Source organism: Bemisia tabaci, chromosome 5 (assembly GCF_918797505.1).
Source record: "Bemisia tabaci chromosome 5, PGI_BMITA_v3".
Lineage (NCBI taxonomy): Eukaryota > Metazoa > Arthropoda > Insecta > Hemiptera > Aleyrodidae > Bemisia > Bemisia tabaci.
In genome coordinates, this window is record NC_092797.1 from 45,257,165 (window position 1) to 45,280,882 (window position 23,718).

Sequence of the window (23,718 nt, forward strand, 5' to 3'; positions counted from 1 at the left end):
TATGTTTAATGGTTTTAATGCCATACCTCGACGATCAAAGTAAACGCTTATTGCACTAGGGTTTATTATAAAATCTGACCAATCTTGTCGCAGAAATTTCTCTCAATTGCCTCATTTTGAGCTTATTTCCGAAGAGCAGTGCTTTGATAAAGAACTTTTCCAAGAATCGCCATACTGCATATACAATTTAGTGTAGGTATATATGGATTCATGATTAGCTTTCTGCCCGAGCAATTGATGCGTGAATTTTGGTTCAATTATTCAATCACTTTTCAAATAATTTTGACTACTCAAAATATTTGCCAAAGTGATTGACTTACTTACTTTCTTTTTCGCCCGATGAATATTATATATATATTATATTGATGAAAATTATATATATTATACATATTATATAATATTATAATATTCATCGGGCGAAAAAGAAAGTAAGTAAGTCAATCACGTAGTTCCCGATAAAGAAAACAAAGGATTAGTATTTACCAAAGTGAAGTCTGACCTAAAAATTACATTTACCTGCAGCTTCCTTCGTAAACATTGAAAACTACTCTCTCTTTTTGACCGTCTATGAGAAAAGAAACCTTCGTACATAAAAGTAAAACTTTCAGGAGAGGTATTTTTGTCAACGCAGGAAGAAAAATCAGATTTTGAGAATTTGACAGAGACCTCTGTTGTTTGGAAGAATATGTCATGGGAGAATCCTGTTTCAATTTTGTGCTAAAAGAGGATGTAACAATGAAGTATTAACTGGAATTTTATACGATCAAAATGGCATACATTTTAAGGAATGCAGTTTTCTCTGAGGTAACAGCCATGGATTTTTAAAAATCCATGCATACCGAGGAAACCTTAAAAAAACAGATTTTTTTAAAAATGACTTCCAAAATCAAACTTTTAATTTAGATTTTAAGTAGGTTTGTTTTCCTCAAAACAATGTTTCTTGAAGTGGAAAATTTATGGCGATAACGTTAATTTTAATCACTTTAATATTTTAGTGTGTTTTTGACGAAATGTTCTCATAAACCTTGAAATGCGATTATTGCCAAATAACTCTTTTTTGAGTTTTTAAGTACTGAGGTTTTTTTTTCTTATCAATAGTCAAATTAAAGAAGAAGAATTATAAAAATTGTCGGGCTCTATGTGAACTTGAAGTTCCAAATAAGGTCATAAAAATGGAGAAAAAACGATTTTGGGTGTGAAGTATGGATTTTTATTGTACATAAACTACATAGTAGTCGCAGATTGGAACTAAAATTTACACGTAAATTTTAAGAAATTTCATTACGAATATGGATTTAAATTGGTAAGTTGACATGGCAGTCGGTCAAACCACACACAGAGCATGATTGTTGTACGGTTATGGTATCACAGGAACTTTTGAAAACGGGTCAATTTCTGGAAACAGAATATAAAGACGCATTATTAACCAATGTCGAATTTTTGGAAAGAACGAACAACTGAAAAATTGAAGAGGAGAAACAGTAGGAAGTATAACTTATATCTAGAGAGGTATCATCTCTTTGCTTGGTTATTAGAAATTATGTGGGACACAGAAAATAGTTTTTTTTTTCTTCTTAAAAACAGCCGAAGAGCTCTCACTTAATCAGGATCTACATTGGTATATTATAGCACCCCATCTTCCCAGGTAAAACTTTAAGAAAAATTGTTGGTTCCTATTTAGGTTCGTTTTTTAAAGAGTCACCAATATATAACTTCCTAACTAAATATCTGAGAGGAATTCGAGTATCACGAAACAGACTTAGTATGACGAACGATCATTTATAAGAATTGCTTATTTTTTAAAAGACAAATTCGGACGTTTGAGCTCGAGAAACCTAAGAAAATGTGCTTCCTAATGTTATACGGCTTAAAGGGAGGCAGGATTCCATCAAATTTGCGTTAAAAGGAACATGCAAACAAGAAACAGAAAAATTGCGTTATTCAGTTTCTTGAACCAGCCCCTCCCCCAATCAGCAATGGCGATTCTCGTGAGTTAACGACACAATTTGGACCAAATTAGGCAATTGAGAAGTACAATTTCTGGCTGATTTTAGAAACAACGTATATGTCATTAGTTTCCCTATGCGGATATGTGCTTTCGTGAATGAGCCAGAAATTGCAGTTTTTAATTGTAAAATGTTGTCCATTTCTCTTGAGTGTAAATCCATCATAAATGATCAATTCAGTGTGAAGTGTAGAGGCGAGGCGTGAATGATCGATTATCGATATTTCCACCCTTTGAAGCCGTGGTAAAGAATCGATTATCAAGGTGCTCGTTGCGAACGCCCTGTTTATTGATCCTTTTCCATAGGTTTAAAGGACAGATCAATCGATATATCACAAAGCACGCCACGCAACTAGTGAATAGTCTGCTTCGATAACTATCGATTGTTTTACATACATTTAAATTGAAACAAATTCAGAGTTGTTAAATCACAAGCGTCGCCTTTGTACTTCGCAAAATTTAATGACGTCATTTGATCTCAGTCTATTGCCTCATCTAAAAATATTTGGCCTCAAAATAGTATGGCATTAACGCTTTCCTTCGTAAAATAAAAATACGCTCAACTCCATAATCTACACCCTAGCACATGCCATGGATGGTGTCCGCACTTGGGCACAGCCGGCGACTGTCCTCAGCACATTCTGTCTGCACTAGGAGACATGTTTTTCTACACTCCAGCACAACCATGCGGACAAAGGAGCTTAGTTGGTTTTATTTTATTTTATTTTTTTTTCGTGAAAAAACGGAAAAAGCGAAACTTACACTTCTTGAGGAGTCCGTAGGATCCGTAGCCTCCGTAAATGGAGGAGTAGGGGTAGGCACCGGCGGCAGGGTATCCGTAGCCAGCGTAGGGGTAGCCTCCGTAAGCTCCGTAAGCACCACGAGCGTATCCGTAACCAGCGTATGAAGCGGCGGGGTATCCGTAGCTAGCGTACGGGGCAGCAGCGTAAGGGGAAGCGTATCCATAGCCGGCGGACCAGGCGTAGGGGGAGGCGGCGACGGCGGCGATAAGAGCCAGAGCGATGATCACCTGAAAATTAAATTTTAAGTTAGGGTAAACGTGTGAAAATCGACCGAGACCCTTAATCATCGTATCTATTGACACCTGTCTTACAAAATTAAAACATTAGAAAATACTGCAAATTCTACTGCTGACAAGGAGTGAAAACTTAAGGGTAAAAATGACACTGCTGCGCTTACCAAAAGATCATGACGTTACTCAAAATATTTCTCTCTTTTGCTTCTTTATATGAGATACAGCGAGGGAGAAAGCCATATTCGATTGGCGAACGATGGGAAAAGAAACAATACCACAACAACCCTACAACAATACTACCTGTTTCCATCTTGCATTTTTAGAATATTCTTTAAGCTTAAAAAATGCTCTTAAAAATTTACAAATAAACGTTATTCTGTCCTCAAATAAAACTAAACATTTTGAATAAAGTTATGACCTTTTTGTTTAACATTGCAAAATTTATTACAATATTATTTATTGCAATAATTATATATTATTGCAATTTATTGCAATACACTTTTGTTGTTTAGAAAATTTTGAAGAGACACTATAGAAAGTTATAATGAAAACTTACTTGCTTGTACATGATGAGAGAGGTTAGGTTTTGTGGTTGTGCGTGTTAAACTCAAGTTCTCAGTACTGCGACTAGAAAGCTTGTGACGGAGGATAAGTGAAACCGAGTATTTATATTGAGTGAGCCTACCCAAAATCACGGCTGAAAAGAAAAAGGGAGGGGGAAATTGAACTTTTCCTTGACATTTAAAATATTAAGATTGGAAATAGATATTCTCTGAACGAAGGTCATACAAATATAAAAAATCAGCATTTTCAATTTCAGTCATATTCAGTCACAGGATTAACAAATACAACATTAGATTCCTATAACATTGTTTCATTTAATATTACGTACAGGGAAAAAAGGAGGTGCCGTTAAGAATTAGTTCTGTAAGATGATAATTATCTTCAATACAGAATGGGTCAAATGCACGCCCAGTAGACTCTCATTGTGATCTCTGAACTCAAAGAGAGGCAAATATTATACGGACCACCACAGAGTGGAATGATTTTCCAATAAAGTTAGTTTCGAAAGGACCGCCCATCAAAACTTATCTGTTTTTCCCCATACTTTTATAAATTTGATTATTATAGGGTTTTTATTGTTTTTTGAAATTTCCTTTGTAGATAGATTGCTCTTTCTTGATAACGTTCATGAATGGGTAACGGGTGAAAATTCAAACGATAAGCCTTTTGGAAAATGCCTCGATGGTTAGTAAATCATTCCCTTTTTCTAACTTTATAATATTCATCTAATTTTTCAATGGAAAGTTTCTCAAATATGTTCCGGGTAAAGTTACTAAAATTTTAGATAGTTCTTTGACTTTTAGAATTTTTAGTGCTGAAATAATAAAATTGTATCCCAAAACTTTCTGGAGAATTTAGAGGCATGATATATTTAAAAAATTGGTACTTTTTGAATGAAAATTTTGACGACTAGTTAATTGCATTCCGACAAATTAACCCTTTACTTCTACTATCCAGCTACCGACCGTCTGGATTTTTACGCAAATTCCTGATGATTTTTTTTAATTTTGAGTTTTATTAAAAATTCACACCATAATTTGTTTCGCCTACGATGACGCAGTTCTATTGAAAGATTAAAAATAGTTATCTTAATCTCACGCAGAAGTCCTCCATAGAATCTACAAGTATCAAACACCAATATATATTCTCTTTAAAAATTCACCATCCATGCTAACAAACGAAGATTTGGGACACATACTTACACATCCACTAGCATTGAAAACTTCATGGTAAATATTGATTACAGATACGACCCAGACGTGCCTAAATGTGGGAACTGGGTCACAATGGACTCAGATCTGAATTGCCCAGACGAAATAAATTAATTGAGTGCATGTAAGTCAATTTCTTACTCAGTTCCTGCATCGTTCATAATTCGAGCCAAATAAATTTGCACTGCAATTACAATTTAAACTTCAAGACAGTGAACAGTTTCAAAATCCATTCTTACAGGTATTTTTTTTTTTATTATTTTTTTTTAGGAAAAAAATAAACCAACATATTTACATGATATTATCCGTAAGTATATCTGCTTTTTGCTGGTGTGAAAAATGTTCAAATAAATATGAAGTCGGTCTTATTCTTATCTAGGAAAATATGTAATAATAATCGTAAACAGAGAGATATTGCAGATTTCGATGCTAAAATGTGCACATCGTGGTGTTTTTACGACAAAAAACTTGTCGGAGCAGTGATACGATAATTCATTCAAGCAGTCATGAATATGTAATAGGATCATTCACTGCGATGCAGATAATTCTTCGAAAGAAAGCCAACTTCCACTGCTGTTAGAGGAAGATGCTAATTCACAGATGCATACTAAGAACACTTCTCTCCCTCTTATGATTGAATTTTGATCGATGAAGGCGATTTCAATGTTCATTTGATAATTTGTATTTACTTCGTGAAAGAAAATCTAAAATTTAAAATTGTAATTTTGAGAGTATTAAAATTAAATGGTGGGCGATTTCAGAATCATGGCTTTTAGCGAAAAACACACTTCCACATTTTTGAAACGAGATCCAAGCAGAATCAACCTGACTGCATTTTGCATTGCTCATTCTCTTCTCATGTCTCATTTGGTCAACGGAAAAATAAATAAAATAACAGTTAAAACCTTTCTTTGAATTTCCCTTCTATTTTTAGGAGTAACTTCTCAAAATTTCAATTTACAAACAGATTGTCACTCAAAACTCGGTTTAAGATATACAGCACGAGATGATATATTGGCCGACGTCTGATGTGATTGGGCTGGTTTGGGCTCAAAGCTTATAATTTTAATATTAAGATAGAGTGATGCACGTCCTCAGGGAAACAACGAAAGCTTGCAATTTTTAATCATTTTTCAGAGTCAGTCTTTCCAAGCTCTAGAATCTCCCCGTCAGTTTTTGGGCCTTGGCGAGACATTTTTTTAATCAAAGGGACAAATTTCATTAGGACTACATTTTGCAGTAAGGAATTTCTATCTCTGGCTCATCCTTGAGAGCCAGCTGAACAGGAAATCTAATGACGCGCACATTTTTTTCCAAAATAAGCCAGGAATAGAAGTTATTCCTTGAAAAATGCAGTGCATTCAAGAAAAGTGAGTTACTAGGAGGCTATGCCCCCTGGCCGCTACGCAGCCCAACCCCCAGATGGCACTTCTATTTTAGGCGCGCTTCAACAAAAGAACGACCAAAAATGATTTTTCCACCCGACTCTCTTTTTTCAATCTCCCTCTAGCCGGAAGCGATTGGACCAATAAGAATCGAATAAAAAATCAGCATTTATTTCATACCTCACGTCAAGACTGAAACGAAACGGAACGGAGCCGAGCGTTTGTCGCTTTTGGATAGTCTTTGGCAAAGGAGCATACCTTCGATTCACTTACCTTACCCTATTAACAGACCAAGATTCATCATATCCCGCCTCGTTCAATTTTCCGCTAAATTTGAAGTTCCCGCCATTTTTCATTGGCGGGAATTTCAAATTTCGTCCCCCTCTCTGAGCTTTCCGACAGAGCCCAAGGGAGAATTTCATGAGCCGCCCTGGGCCGCGCCGTCCGCGGCACGCATGGCACACGACCCGCCTTTCATTATTACACTTCATCTAGCGTTGAGAGTTCACTAATTACTTCACACGACCGGTGTGCAATTTAAAAAGTCGAAAATTTAAAAAAAAAAAAAAAAAAAAAAAATTATACGATATACAAGTTTCTCCGCCAGGGAGCTCTCCCCGCAAGAAATTGTTCACCACTCGCCCGCCGGCGGGAAGAGCCGCGGCCGCGACGTGCAGCCAGCGCGAAACGCTCACTGACGCCTTCAAACCTAAGGGGCTACTTCACGCATTGCGCAATGCTTGAAGTATCCCTCTAGGTTTGTAGGCGTCAGTGCGCGTTTCGAGATGGCAGCACGCCTCAAGGCCTCAAGGCCGCAAGGGTGTTATAATGTAGGCAATTTGACATCAAATTCGAAATTAGCGACGCAAAAACCATCATTTACGAAACTTTCGTGATCTTTCAGTCATTGTCCGACATATTTCTGCCTATTCTTAAGTTTCGGACCATAGTTCGCCGCGCGCAGCGGCGCTCACGAAATTCTTCCCTGTGCTCAATTGCGAGCTCCCTGGTCTACCCTTATATAAAAAAACCTTGGTCCTATTTCCAAAATCTGATTACAGCGGGCTCATTTATGGACTATCACCTGCCGATAACCGCAGAAATCATGGAAATTGGCCCAGTTGAAGGCTCAAATTAATGAACTTTGACAAAAAATAAGAATTTACATTGTTTTAATGGGAGAGTTCACAAATTTACCACGTCATATACAAAGACCTGGGCCATACTTCCAACATCTAAATAAAGCGGGTTCATTTAGAGACAATTGACTGTCGATATCCGCAGAAATCATGAAAATCGGTTCGGTTGAACGCAAGAGCTAAGCGTTACCAGAAACGAAAATTTAGGAGGCTTGAGAGCTTATATGTAGTGTATATGTAGAAGATGGGGCTATGTCGTTACTTTTCGATTAAAAATGATATTTGGGTGCGGAAAATATTTCTTTTTTTCTTCGAGGGCTTTTGCAATACGCGAACAGATATTTTCTCTGGGTTGAGAGGCAATACCTGGTTGTAGATTTCAGGGCAATACTTGTGTTTTTCTTAAAATCCCGTCTTCATTTGTGACCATCCAAATCCGAAACCATCGAAAGAAGGAACATTTTCAGGAAAATAACCACTGTCAAATTGGACCAAAAAACTAAAATATGTAAAACTTCTACATATTTTCTTTAATGCTATAAAGAATTAGATATGGGAGTTATTTATTTCATGTCTCTATTAGACAAACGCAATCGATTACACTCAGGCAATTCCGTGCCCTGCGCACCAGTGGCGTAGCGTGCTTTCCGATGTATCGATTGATCGGCCATTTAATTTAAACCAATAGAAAAGTATCGATAAACAGGGTGTCTGCAGCGAACACCTTAATAATCAATTATTTACCACAGCTTAAAATAGGGAATTATCGATGGATCGCAAAGCTCGCCACGCCACTGCTGAGCAGGGCATATTAGAATTTTAAGAAGCGCTTCCTTGATGCTACAATTTCTGAGATGTAAACTTCAAACTGCTGTAACTCCAGTTTGGTTTTACATTTTTATGCGTTCCCAAAATTATCTTAAAACACTCCAGGACTATGCTCTTTGTATCGTCTAGTTAAAATTGAGCTTTTATGAACTTATGTTCTCTCTCTTTATGGATAATCATACCGTCGTTTCCCTCATGAAGGAATGTAACTGCTTTTCAATGTTGCGAAATTTCTCCTCGCAAATTGCATGTTCACCAAGGGAGTGTGTGACATTTTTTACTAGAAATTTCACGGAATTTTCTTCGCATCTAATGCAAAAATCAGGAAAATTTTCGACGAAAATTGCACAAGAATAGTCCTTTAAAAAAGAGAATTGTTTAAGTCAATCTTGCAACCTTGGAATGGAGTTACGTCCCTACGTCCGGGAGACGACGATATATCGTCGCTCCTCTGACGTAAGGGCGTATCTCGATTTCCACATGAGCCCCAGAAAGCATAGATTAATGTGTAAAACGGGGCTCACGTTGAAACTGAGATAACGCCCTTACGTCCAGAAAACGACGATATATGCACCAAGTTTAGCTGAAATGTACCAAGTTGCAATAAGTTTGGACCAAGAATAAGGATATCTGAAGATTTATTCCTCATTTCACTCAAGGACGAAGTTTAACGACTTTGTTCGTGTTCAAAATATTTTGTCTCGACTTTGAATTTTTGACAGGTGAAAATTTACGACTCTTTGAATTCAAAACTGCTCACGACTTGTTTTTTTTTCCAAAATGCAACTTCGCAAGATTCTATTAAGCTCAGTTGGACTACATTTTGCAATTAGGAACTATGAATTCTGGCCCGGTTTAAAAACAACGTATGCGCCATTAGTTTCCCTGTGCACATAAGTGTTTTTCAGATGAGCCAGAATTTGTAGTTCCAAATTGCAAAATGCATTCCAGTCCATATGTGCATCGTGAGGTTTTAGGACCCAGACAATAAGCAATGAGTTGAAAAAAAACGTATAGGTGCCTCTCAAATTTGTCAGTTCCTGACACAGAATTGCACAACGCTCGTGTGGAATTAAAATCCTGCGTTGTTTTTCTCTGTGCTTTTCTTTTAAAATATTAAGTTGCTCAAAATTTGTGAATAATATACTACCTGATCCTCCATTTAAGCATATTTAGTTATGAATTAATGTGACTGTAAATGCTTAGAACAGGCAGTTAATTGAAGTGCATTCGTTCAAAGGCGTTTGAAATTGGCATTCCAAACATTCCTTGAGAGATTTATTATGCAATTAACAATGATTATCAGCGTGTGTCGCAGGATTAAATGCTCCGCTGCGGTGGAAAGGGGTGTGAGATCACTTGTTTTTTTCCAATTCTCTCTCACGGAAACAATTTTTCATTTTGGAAAGTATTGATGTTTCCCTAATATGGACGTGATTACACTAAAAGGGACGACGTGCAGATGAATCAAATCGAAGGAAACGTTGGACAATGAACCGTGCAGAGAATTGAACATAGGATTCTAAGTTATGTAAATCGGATTTGTCTACTTCAGCAGCTTCACAGCTCCTCTTCATTCAATTCATTCGCATAAATTTCTATTTAACCTTAAAGACGAGTTTATTTTCAAATAAGTAAATAATAAAGAAATTGAATAATCACTTTAAGAGTTACGCAACAAACTTTTTCGAACATAAAATAGGGTAATCAGACCCTGATCAAGTGTCATGGCTATTTACAAAGCAGGCATCAATATACGTTGGAAGTATTGGAAAAAACGCGCATCCACTGAAGCCATTTTAAATATCATAAGGTTTTCAAAATTAACCTCGTAAAAATAAAAACATTATGATTGATGACGTCAAATTTGTTTGGCTTCAGACATAGTTCGTAACTATGTTCCAAAAAGGTGAAATTTTCATTTGTAATTTGCAATTTTTCTTAGAAACCGTTGGAAAATTTCAAAGAAAATGTCACTGATTTTCTACAGATTGCTGACAGAATTCAATAAAGTTGAGACAGAAACAGCTCAGTTATTTTGGCGTTAAAAAATGCTCCAGAATATTTTGCAACTTTGAATAGCATTCTGTTTTTAAACTCCAATTTTATTAAATAAAAAAAAGAAGAACAAAATTCTCTCAGAATTCACTCTCGGGGCTTAAATTTAATTCCTCTGAAAATGATCAGGAGTTTTGGTTGTGATTCAAAGTCCAATTAGTATTATCAGTATTTTGATGCTCATAAATAAAGATTTCATAATACAATTGAATTAAGTAACAGCTCATAGGCGAAAAAGACTGATACCTGGTAAATTTGACTGTTAAAACATTCTTTTCAACGCGACTTAAAAAATATATAATTCACAAGAGAGGAAACTGACTAGTTAATCAGGCTAAGCGCCTTAATGTTGGATACATTTTGAAAAATTAAGTCATCAGATGATTAATACCCTTTCAGAATTATTGTCCACCATCCTGGATCAACATGTCTCCTTTGTCTCTAGTTGTCAATGAGCTGATTCTTATGATTTCTTGCACACAGTCTACATATTTGAATAGGTAGTTTTCACCCAAGAAATGAAAAACTGATATACCGCCGTTGAAAGATAAATTATTTAGAGTTTTAAAAGTGAAATAAGATGACCCGGATGTGACTTTCTTAATTTTTAGTTGGTTGCCTAAGTTCATGCATGCTCTAATCTGCTACCACTCTTGTATGATGCGATGTATCTCTAAACATCATTTCAAAACTTATTCCATTATCATATTTTGTGGGTTTTATATTGATGTAAAAACTTTAAACTGACGGATGGTGCATCACTGAATCTTTCCATTTAACCATAGTACTGAAGCTGCACGTGTGTAAAAGTGAACGTAACTTCTCCCAGACTTTAAACGGAAACAAGCACAAAAGGTTAACATAAAGATCAAAATGCCTGTCACGTTTGAGTCTGGTATCAACACTCTTGTTAACCAGGGAACGAAAAAGTGAAAATGAAATCAACAAATAATGAAAAAAGATAAATCAGGATATCTTATCTGCGGTGTTTTTTTTTTTATTATTTGTTCATTGGACTTTTAAATTTTTGTTTAATGCTTGACAAGAAAGTTTAACCAACCCATAACGTGACAGAAATTTTGAAGTTTAATTTAGCATTTTTATCCGTCTTCTTGCGTTTGATGTTGTTTAATTATTAGGGTAAATTTCATGTATTGTCTGGTCGAGGTTTTAAAGTAAATTTGTAGAGTAATGGAAAAATCAAATGTTTAACTTTAAAGCCCTTATGTTTTCATTCGAAATTATGCAATTGAACTATAAGTTTTAAATTATGGCAATCTTTGAAAGTAAAAGAAATAGTTTGGAATTGTGAGATTCTTTCGTAACATCAAAAGTTACATTATTTTTTTACCTTTGCAATATATAACATAGAAAAAAGCGATTCAGAAAGATTTCTGGCCAAATTAATTTTTGACTTATTGTTGCGTTGACCTTTATAAAAAATTATCTCAGTAAAAGCACTGAAAGTTATAGGTTGTATGTTGGGAGTTAAAAATTGAGAACTAAGACGGATTTTGGGTGTGGGAGTTTAACTTGTATTTTACATAAACTACACAGTAGTCTCAGAACTGAAAACTTTACAAAAAATATTACAAATTTGAGGTAAAAACTGGTATGGCATCTGGTACATTAAAAGGAGAATCATGTTTGAGCTATAGATGAGATATCACAGGAACTTTTGGGGAAGAAGTAATCTCTGTGAACAGATAAGAAAAAAATTCCATTAATATTCTGAAGTAAAAAGTGAATGAGGGTACATTAAATTGAAAAAAAAACCAGGGTTTCTTTTTAGAAGCAGGTTAATTGACCGATCAGAAGTCTTTTGGCGTAAATTTCTGCAAAGGGATATTCAAAGATATAAAAGGCGATACTGGCGATCTTTTCAGATTAAATTAATCATTTATCAAATACTCAAATAATACGCTGGAGCTCAATTGAAATTTTGCCAATACAGTAAGATGAACGAATCTAAAAAACTGTACAATTTCATCAAATTGCTGAACTTTTCAAAATTTATAATATTTTTGTTTAGTTTGTGAGATTATCCTGAGAAAAACGCCAATATGATTTTGCCACCAATAAGCTTTTTCCTTTGAATTAACATGAAAAAACGATTGTTTCCACAGTGAAAGTCACTTGGATCAAACATAAACCTGCAAAGTTTAAGCGATCTCATTCTTGATTAGAGGAAGTCGTCTTAACTGCAAATTCAAGTCACTTCTCTCCAATTTTGAGAATTAGCACTTCACGATTCTAATGCATAATTTTCCGACGATATTATTTGCAAATATAAATACATGCTTTCATATCTCATACAAATTTTAGATTTTAGAAAAAATATAAAACATTTCACGACGCAATTAACCAGTTTGGCCGTAGAGTCTTAAGATTTTGAGTAAGCAGTCCCTGTAAATTTTTACCCTGCTATTCTGCCGTGCTAAGGAGAAACGCCGTATGAACATTCGAGAGTTGCCAAATTTCCCTTGATAAAACATGAATTTTTGACGACATTTACGCACATTTTTCTTTGAAATCTTCAGATATTTTAGATTAAATCATGTACAAAATAGTCCGAAAATTTTGGAATAAAATATGCACAATCTTCTCAGTAAATTCGGTTTTTATCGAAGGAAACTTGGCAACGTGTGAAGGCTCAGAAGGCGTTCTTCCTTAGCATGGCAGTATTAGTCCCTAAATGAAAATGAAATATAGGAAACTTACACTTCTTGTAGTAGGGGTAGGCACCATATCCGTAGGCAGCGTATGGGTAGGCTCCGTAAGCACCACGACCGTATCCGTATCCGTAACCAGCGTATCCGGCGTATCCGGCGTATCCGTAACCAGCGTAGGGGGCGGCGGCGTATCCGTAGCTAGCGTAGGGGGCGGCGTATCCGTAGCTAGCGTAAGGGGCAGCTGCGTATCCGTAGGGGGAGGCGGCGACGGCGGCGATGAGAGCCAGAGCGACGATCAACTGCAAAAAATATTTCGAATTGAATTCTCATTTAATTTTACATATCTTGTAGATTCCGTAGGCTCCGTAGAGGTAGGCACCATATGAGTAGCCGAGGTAGGCTCCGTAGTAACCAGCACGATCAGCGTATCCGTAACTTTAAATCAGTATACTTTATCCGTATACTTTAAATTTAATCTTTTTCCAAGCTCTCGCTCTTTTCGATCAAGAGCTCGAAAAGAGATTAAAATTAAAGTATAAAATGTCAAAAAATATCATTAAAATTGACTATAATATCGTCGCCTACCTGACATAAAGGCGTAACTACACTCTGCGATGAACCCTGTCTTCCATACAATCCAATGCTTTTCCGGGCTCATCTCAATGTGTAATTACGCCCTTATGTTAGTTAAGCGACGAAATGTTAGTGTTGCCAGTAAGTCAGTTGCGCTGATCATAGAAATTTGATTTGGTGCTTACTTACTTCTTGTAGATCAGCTAAAAATAACAAGATCTGTCCAAACAGCAACTTTTTGAAAAGTCGGGTTTTTGACGTCATCCACCGCGGTAGTGACACCCTTGGTTTCTTCCACCTCGCTTTTATCAGTCCGGAAGACACACATTTACACTGGTTACTCAACATAAAACTCGGTTGAAAGCAAGATGGAAGAAACCAAGGGTGTTTACTACCGCAGTGGATGATGTCATAAACCGAATTTTTCAATGCGCGATATCTCGGTTAATATTGAACGTACAAAGTTGCTGTTTGGACGGATCTTATTATTTTTAGCTGATCCACAAAAATCAAGCATCGAAACACGATTCTGGGACCAGCGCAACTGACCATTTATTTCCATTTTTTGTCAATCTCAACTTTTCACTCGTAGTACGTGGAAATATAAGTTCTATCTTCAACTCAAAAATTTAAAGAGCCGCTTGGTTGAGAAGCCTGAATTTTAAGGGCACTACGCTTTGCGAGGCTGAAGCAGTGGTGGGAATTGTGATTTTCCCATGAGATAGCCTCTTAGTGATTTTTTTCTACAGGCTATGCGCATTACGCATAACTTCTCACATAGATGCATGTTACTTTAGCACGAATTTGATTTTATATTCCTTAATTATACCCAATTGTAAAGATTCACTTCAACCATTTTTTCCCTCTTAAAAAAACCTGAACCGTCTAGGGATTTGTTTTTTAATTTTACTTAATGTTACTCATATTTTTGAAGCACTGGAATGAGTGTAGTTACTGCACCAATTACTGCTAGCAGTACAGAAATATTCAGCCTTCTTTGATGATTAGACGTCACAAAAATCGGTGAAACGGGTGGCTTCTATTCGTGGTTCATCATCACTCTTTAACTACATATATATTAATCTATCATTGGCTAATGTAAAAAATGTGTATCTGCATCACAATGATTCAAAATTTCCGACTGTTCTACTTCTTAAGAGAAGACCAAAGTACGAGCTTCATTGGGGTTTTACATGAGTATGTTTCAGAAAAAGTATAGAGAATTCATAAAACATTTTTTTTAAAAAAACTTTAAGTTAGTTTTCTTTTGAAAAATCTGACGAGCGGACACTTACAACATTGCAATTAAAGTTCGCACTTGCCGACTTCAGCCATCAATATCTGTATGGAGTTCGATGGTTAGTCAAAAAAGACATATCACCACTTGCAACGTTGAGAATTTCCGTTCATATTTTTTAGAGTAAAAATATATCAATATTTTTTCTTGACATTCTAAGAGATTTTTTCAATAAATTTTAAGTAAACAGAAAAAATTACATGTTGATAGTTAGTTTTTTTTTATAAAAAATGAACAGTATGGAGAAGTTGTAAAACACCGCGATTTCGTCCCGCACTTTTTGACTTTGACGATCGATTTAGTAACACATATCAGGAGTGACTGGCTCTTCTATCTCGTTCACTCGGAAATTAAATATCTAATGGGAGAACTTTACACAAAAATTAGATGGAGAATCAGGTCGGACAAAACTAGACTTACCAGCTTGTACATGGTGAAGGAGGTGAGGGTTTGTGGCTGCGTGAGAAACTAGAAGCTATTAGTTCTGCGACTAAAGAGTTTATGATTAAGGGTAAGTTTGAGCTCGTATTTATATCGCGAGGAGCCCACCCAAAATTGCGCGCGAGCGGGAAAGAGGGGGAAAAACACAGCTTATTATTCCTCATCATAAAGAAAAAAATGAAGATTGGAAATGGATGATATCCGCGCGAAGGTCATACTTCAGCCGAGCCATCGAAGGGGAGGGGCAAGGCCGAAGCACCGTAAAACTATCGAGAGGTGGAAAATGAAAAGCTCACGCCGCAGCACCTACCGAAGAACCGCGTATCTGCATGGGTTTATTTAAGTTGATACGCGGTTATTAATGAAAGGGCTGTACGTTGATCGGTCGCGGGAAACCGTTACGTTGCATGAATGAACCTGACCTCATGCGTCAATCTATTATTCGGCGGTCGCATTGGTCAGTGGTGTACTACAAACAGGTCACACAGTGGAACGGGCTAGAATACCTTTATAGGGAGAGTATGTACAACTCGATTCATGTAGCTCTTAGGGCCCAAAGGGGCGAAAACGTGAAAAACGAAAATCACTAGAAAGGTGTCGCTATGCAACCTATGCATTTAAAAGATTAATCAATAGGGCCGACAGCGCATTGTGAAGTAGCGTTTTTAAGGATTAGGACTTTGAAACTGAGAAAATGTATGCCAAATCAAAGTTTTATACGATATTTTATAGTTTTTGATCAGTGTACCTTCTCTCGGCGTTTAAATTAGTACCACTGGATAATTTGAGTTCATAGGTTGGCTGCCTTTTTGGGCCCCGAGAGCTACGTGACCTGATCAAACCTAGCTTCCGAAGTTTCGAGTTGTCCATACTCTCCCTATAAAGGTACTCTAGAACGAGCTAATAGAAGAGGTCGCACACGAATCTGCGGCTCAAATTTCAAATTTCGATGCTTATTTCGTCACGAATTTAATTTCAAGGGGTGTTTCTGAGAGATAATTTTATGAAAAAAACCAATGGAACTACTCTCAAACGTTTTTGTCTCATATTTACGGAGATATTGGCTTTCAAAGTTTCCAAATTTTGTCCGACTCCGCCTGTTAATTTGGCCCAGTGTGTGTCAGTTCAGCTTTCCCTCATCACTTTAATTTCAAGGGGTGTCTCTGAGAGATAATTTCATGAAAAAACCAATGGAACTACTTTCAAAAGTTTTTGTCTCATATTTTCGGAGATATCAGCTTTCAGAGTTTCCAAATTTTGTCCGAGTCTTCCGATTTATTCGGCCCAGTGTGTGTCAGTTCAACTTTCCCGCGGCCTAGTATTGATGAGTAATTGATCGGCGGACAGTTTGAAGGAATAATAGCGGTAATGGGAGAGGACAGTTTTTTGTGCAGCGCGACCTTCCGATCGGCGGGCATCGTTTTCTTGTGTCGAATTTGATGGGAAAGATTATACGCGATGCTCTGCTCGGTTCAGTTTTGGAGGCTGGGCATGGCTCGTGTCTCTGTCTGCTTGAGAACAATAAGCCAAAATAATTTTTTCGCCGGCGTTGTAAAGTCCAAGACGTAATAATTTACAATTGAGGCATTTTTCGGTAAGAAGGTGTGAAAGACTTCAGATGCTGCTAAGAATGTGCAACGTAGTTTTCTAGTTGTAAGTAACTTGTATGGCAGTTCTGTTATGATGTTTCCCTGAAACTGCTTCGAGTTTTTCCTCGCTGTTGTAAGGAAGTAAGTTGACTATGCATGAATTTTATCTGCCGCAAATGCTCTGAAAAATTGCACGCAATCACAGCAGTCCATGTAGCATTTGGATTTTAAGATTACGTAAAGGAGATGTAAACGTGAAGTAAGCTTGAAGTAAGCTTAAAGTAATGAAGAATTCACGTTTAATTCATGATTAAGTAACCATTTATCAATGGTGAGTAAAACTGTCACTTTTTTTAGAAGGATTTTAAGTAATCGTTACTATAGGGTTACCTCACTGTTATTAATTCATTAAATCATTTGTATCAAATGATTACCGATACGCAGCGATTTACTGCCCATTGAGTAACACTGATATAATGCTGAGGTGTCCATTTCTGGACCAAAATTTTAGCGAATGTTTATTTCGTCACTTAGCAAGCCTCATACGCCTTTTACCGAAAAAACCCTTAATTTTCTATATTGCGGCTAGTATTATGGGTTATTTTCATCCTTTAAAAAGTACACCTGAAATTCAAATTTTAGATCATCTCTTGACCGAATTTTAGATGGTCCATGATTTTCTGTTCTTCTTGTTGCGTGCATCAAAAATATTAAAGAGCACTTTTTCAAAACCGTCTTTCAATTATACGTACGTATCTCTGCCAAACGGAACTATGTGCATTAAGACATGAGCCCTGATACCCATAAGAATATATGCACAACAGGGTTCACGTCATAATGCACATAGTTACGTTTGGCAGAAATACATCCATATACCTGGTGCCACGTTGACGGCAACGAAAAGACTTTAACGCATCGGTAGAAAAACTTCCGAATACCTGAACCAAGAAAATAGTCATAGTGCGTCACAAAATATGATTATTACTCATAATTCTTGCTAAAAATGGTCATATCCCACCCATAATAGTTACCCGACCTATGTCGTCAATTCTTTCGTTCACGATAACTACCGTTAGATTTACGTTAGCTGATTCAAATTTTGTAATTTTGACCATTTTGGTCTGATGAAGAACTGGATAGATTTTCGGTTAAATCGCATTTACCGATTACTTATAAACGGTAATTAACGTAAGTGCCCTACATACGCTGTTTTCCACTAATCTGTTCTTATGAAAATTCCATTCCTTGGTTTCCTTGGTAACCTTTGTTTGCTATCAGCTGATGTTTTATTTCAATTTCTTTTTTTATTTTTTCATTTTTTTTGTTAATAAATCATTACTAAGTTAGTTTTAATTTTTTTGCCAGCATTTATTCTACCTCCTCCTCCCCCCCCCCAGCTCATTTTTCTAGCTCCATCACCCTCTCCCCTCAACTCATTTTTCTATCGATTTTATCATTTTTTTATGGCATGTCTTGCTCCCCTACCGCCATTTTTTCGGGGTTATGGCTATTTTAGCGGCCTCTAGACCCAGTCACGGGCATTTTGCTAGTTGGAGAATAACGCATGGTGCCACGTTGACGCTAACAGAGAGACTTTAACGCATGAGTAGAAAAAACGGCGAGACCTTGAGCCCAAAAAATTGTCATGATCTGTCTCAAAACACGACTGTTTCTAACATCCCTGCTAAAAGCGACTGTTTGTGAACGAAACGACGGTGTCTTGATTCGATGAGACGTTGTTTAAATAACTTTCAAAAATAAAAAAAAATCTCTCTTATTTGAATACACCATTCTTACAACATTTTTGAAATCCTTTTCTCCTTCTTCCTTTAAATTCTGAATAATACCATTCAGATTTATTTCATCTGCTAAATCTTATAGTTTGAAGAATGAAAAGTAAATAAACTGATATAACTAGGATAAGTCTGTATGCCTGCATATCATATTGCATAAAATTCTCTTAAGATTTATTTTTATTTGCAAACTTATAATGCTTTGAAACTTTCTGTGACTTATAAACAATGCACTCACAAAATGTCACTGTTCTGTTAAAAAAATAAAACATGGAAGGGAATCAGACAACGTCTGATGTAGTTAGACTGATTTTGGTCAAATCTGTATTATAAGTTTTCTCAAATGTAACTTTTTTATGACATGAATTTAAGCAGAGTTCGGATGCTCATGTTGTGTTCCCCGGTGGTGCTTTCAGTAGATTGGCAACACTTTTTTTCCTCCATTCAAATCCATTAAAAATATCGATATTATGTGTGCTTCACCAAGAATTGATGGTTTTACATACATTTAATAAGAGCAAAAACAGTGTTGACAACTTTCGAGAATCGCCACCAATACAATCCTTTATAAATTATCGATTCTCGGTGAGTGGCCGCAACCTGAGCTTCACTTTAAATCGATACATATCGATAGTTCTATTTTATACATATAGACGGGTGGAGTCGAATATTATCATTTTTTAAGAATCGCCCCTGCGTCCTTCGTTAGGACTGCAGAGCACTAAACGATCCAGTCAGCTGAATATTCAAATTTTGGAGGACTAATTTTATCGAAGCCACGTCTTTTTTTTGTAAGAACCTGCTAATTCAAAGGCAAAGACAAGAAGGAGGTCTCGGAAACATCACCATATTTTTTGCCGTAACTCCCACGAAATAGCCAAAATTACGATTGGACCCCAGGCATTTTAAGCCCGATGCATGAAAAACTATTTTTGCCTAATATTTGGATACGTTGCGTAATATGTCAGTTTTTTTTCTCAGCTAGAAAACAAGCCGCTTGGTAGACTTATAAATGGACCCCGTTCCACAGAAAGGAACCAAGCCACATCAGCTATTGCCAAATTTAAATGGGCAATTTAATTTTTTACGAGAGAACGTTTCTGTGGATTCCTTTGAAAATTTTAAGGAATTTGCTTCGTACTATTGAGAAAATTTGCTGAAATTTGCACAAAAATCCACACAACCGTTTTCATGTAAAAAATTGAATTGTCAAATTGAATTTGGCAATAGTGATGTGGCTTGGTTCTTTTCTGTTTAACGCGGTCCAAATAAAAATCACGTTCATGGAATTTTTGACCTTACTTGAGGATAGCAAAATTTTCAGTAGAGCTATTCATGTCAATTTGTACGAAAGCGGTTAACTGCATTTTTGTGTAAATATTAGACGTAAAATTGCATTATAGTCCGGCCATTTTCCCTGCGAATATGGCGGAATTACATTTGGGATAACTTTCTCTCGCAACAACGTTTTTTGGACACCGCAGTTAAAACCACCGTAATCCCAGTTTGATTTGACGTCCTTTGGAGTTTTCTGACCAGAAATGTTTGTAAAACGCCCTGAAATCAGTTTTATCTTATCAAGTATGGTCCCTTATCCCACGGCCACGACAATTGTATCGCGTAGTTTATTCCCTTTTTGTACTGGTGAGAAATGCCCAAATGATACTTCTCCATCAAGTAAGAAATCAGTCATACTTTGATAACAGTAGACTTTGATTTGTTGGGCATGTTCGACATTTTCGGGTGTTTTTGAAGTTAAACTTACGTAAATTCTTCAACTTCACTTATACATTGGAGTTAATTTGTCAATTTAAAATGCCTCCGCATTACAGGTATTTTTTCCGCGAAAAAAAGTATTTTTTATTTTTTAATTCGAGTACTTATTTTTATAAGTTTATTAATTCAGTTTTTTTCGGATGATGTCAATCCATCTGTAAAAAAGCACATTTTTTAAATGAGATTTGCATGAGAGGAAACTCAGACAAATTCACAACAAAGGTAGTATTTCTTGACTAGCCTTTGAAGTATGTTTTCACATAATCCTCTCAGTTGCTCGCCCTTATTCGTTTACGTTAGCTTCAATCAGAATACGATGAACGAACACATTTTCTGAGACCTACATCTTTTTATGGTGTTTTTGAATCCAACGCCTTTGAAAAAAATCGCACCTTCAATGAAAACAAAGGCTGAAACTGAAGTTGTAGAGTACAAGGTATTAACTTGTCTGCTACGGTGACCTTTGCAAATGACGTGATAATTGTTCAGCCGGGGAAAAAAAGTGAGGTAACCATCAGATGACTTGTCCGGCGCCAAATGGGATAAACTGCGCGGGAACAAAAAAAAAAATAGTCACGTTATTTTCTAAACAAAAAGCATTCGCAGAAAAGAGAGGCCCTCTTAACATTTAATTGCTATTTTTCAAAAGTGGAATTTACTCGGAAAATGTGCCGAGAAAAATGTTCATGGAAGTATCGGTATGAACTTCGGTGATGCTGAGCTTTAGTATTTTTTCTTTCTTCTGCTTTGACAATAGGATTATTACTGTATGTTGCACGCCCTGAAATTTTAAGCAAGTTAAAATTTTGTTGCATTAATCCTTTTATTTCTATAACGCTCTCTGATTCAACGTGTTTTAGTTTTTTGAAAGGGAATCAATTACTTCCTATTATTCCTAAAATGACCCATCTGAGAATTGAGCTCCAATGTACACATTTTTTTCTGCGAGTGCCATTTATGCAATAAAAAATTGCTACCCTCCATCTCTTATTGACCAAGAGTTTCACAAGGTTTTGGAAACAAACTGTGCCTCCCAAACAACGAAATCTGGATTTTGGGAAGTTAATTTCTTTGCCATATGTACCATTTTTATCTGAAGTATTAGCTGGGATTTTAAAATCTTATGGTTTCCCTGTGGTTCATAAGCAGTATAATAATGTAAATTTTCTTATGTCTAAATTAAAATCTAAGCTTAAGGATGAACAGGTACCGGGGGTAGTCTACCATATCAAGTGCCAGGACTGCGAAATTGAGTACATTGGTCAGACGAAGCGGGTACTTAAAAAGCGGCTAATTCTCATCGATACAATAAAAATGAAAATACTGCATTACATCGCACGAAGAAAATTTAAATCATCGTTTTGACTTCGAAGGAGCTAGGATTTTGGCCACTGAGAAGCACGATTTTTCGCGGTGTCTCTTAGAAATGGTCCACACCCTCAAGATGAGGGACCAAGTTTGTAATGCCCGCGCTGACGTCGATAAACTTAGCTTTGCCTATCATCAGTTCTGTTTACCAGAGAGTTCTGATTGATAGGTGGTGTAATCTTTGAAAGTGCCGGCTTGGCTGAACTTTGTTTACCTGTTTTCAGTCTTGCCATGCTGTTAAGCGGCGGCTCATTTATGTGTAAATTTTAACTTTTGTTTTTTGTTTTTTTTCGGCGGTTGAAAAAGGGAATGTGAAACCCGAAACGTCCCGTCAAATTACTTTTATTTACAGCCTGTACCCCGTGTTCCTCTCATTGCATTTAAGCAATAGATATATATACAAACAGGTTCAAACTCATTTTGATATGAATTTTAAATCCTCTCTTGAACTGTCCAAGAAAGCTGAAATAAACGGGTTCTTTAGGTTCAGTTTGCGCTATAAAAAGAAAATCTTTATTATGGACTTAACAGAGGCGAGACGTGAATTATCGATTCTCGATATTCCCCCATTTGAAGCTATGGTAGAGAATCGATTATTAAGGTGTTCGTTGCGAGCACCCTGTGTGTCGACCCATTTCCATAGGTTTAAATGGCAGATCAATCGATACATCGCAAAGCACGCCACGCTCCTAGGACTAAGCTCGATTACAATGAATGTGTCACAGTGTCTTTCATACCGCGTTCACGGATGATGCCTTGGATTTAGAGTCACTTACCGAGAAGAAAAAAACTGCAATGTTTAATGCCTAAGATTTATTTTTATATTCAGAATCTTACAATACAGTCTTAACCGTACGTTCAGTAATAAAACAATGGTTATGCCGTATCTTAGTCAAAAATATTTGTGAAGAATAGGGACAAGGAAAATCGCATTGACGAAAGGCGAGCAAAGCGATTTTAGAATGACAACATCCAGGTGATTATGATTCATATTTTTGGCCAGGATACAGTTATTTTTTCTCTAGAACTTACCTTATGAAATGTGAAAATCAACAGGCAAGGGAACCTTACAAAAACACTAAATCAAAATTATTGATTTCAGAACGTAGAAGAATATTCAACAAACATTTTTGGACAAAAACAATATAAAAATTGCAAACCAAACTTTTGTTATGATGATGCAAAATGCGAAGTTTAAAGAGCGCCATTTCGAAAAAAATAAGTTTTTTAAACTCGTAATCCACCAAATTCAGGACACAACATTGCCAAAATGTAATGGAACTAGCAGCTGGCACAGAAACTAACTGGGCCTTTCTCCAGTCATTTCCCGGTCATTAGAGAGAAAGTCCAAGAATCATTTATGTACAAACTCAACATCCGAATTTTCAATCCGATGCGACTAAAATTGCTAGCCTAAAAATTTGGCTTCCGTATAATACTGTCTCTATTCCCTTGGAGTTAATAAGTATTGAAAAAGAGATCAAAAATAACGGAAGACAAAAATGAAAAAAAATATCGCGCGATGGACTATGTTATTCAGGCTCATTCTCATCTTTCTAACTCGTATGCTGTTAACATAACCCTTAAACTATTTTTGCTTAATGGTTGTGCGTGTTGCAAATTAAAATAATTAAAGGCGCTAATTGCGTGACAATGGGCGTTATTGTTATACTGCCCTACTAAGGGATAACACGGTATGAACTTTTAAATGTCGTTGAATTAACTCCGATAAAATATCTATTTCCGAGAAAGGTTTTGAATACTGTTCTTGATATTGTCAAATATATTAAAATCTGCGATTTATATTCTAATAGAAATTTGAAGGGAAAAATTGTCAATTTTTTTAGAAAATGTGTGTCTCATCGGAGAAAAATTGACAATGTCTGAAGGCTCATGTGGTAATCTCTCATAAAACGACAGTGCGGGACATCAGGATCGGATGTTTCTTTGATTAGGAAAAGACTGATGTTTCATATTCATAGG

The 23,718-nt window shown here is 36.3% G+C and overlaps 2 protein-coding genes across 2 annotated transcripts; both read right to left on the reverse strand.

Annotated features, from left to right (window-relative positions):
• Nucleotides 1-1,187: 1,187 nt before the first annotated feature.
• Nucleotides 1,188-3,863, reverse strand: LOC109032779 (uncharacterized). Its single transcript, XM_019045075.2, has 3 exons — nucleotides 3,598-3,863; nucleotides 2,768-3,035; nucleotides 1,188-1,395 (listed from the first exon to the last, which is right to left on the reverse strand). Coding segments are annotated over exons 1-3 (282 nt in total). The 5' UTR covers nucleotides 3,610-3,863; the 3' UTR covers nucleotides 1,188-1,393.
• Nucleotides 3,864-11,738: 7,875 nt separating this feature from the next.
• On the reverse strand, nucleotides 11,739-15,342 carry LOC109032787 (uncharacterized). Its single transcript, XM_019045086.2, has 3 exons — nucleotides 15,189-15,342; nucleotides 12,948-13,197; nucleotides 11,739-11,922 (listed from the first exon to the last, which is right to left on the reverse strand). Coding segments are annotated over exons 1-3 (264 nt in total). The 5' UTR covers nucleotides 15,201-15,342; the 3' UTR covers nucleotides 11,739-11,920.
• Nucleotides 15,343-23,718: the final 8,376 nt, after the last annotated feature.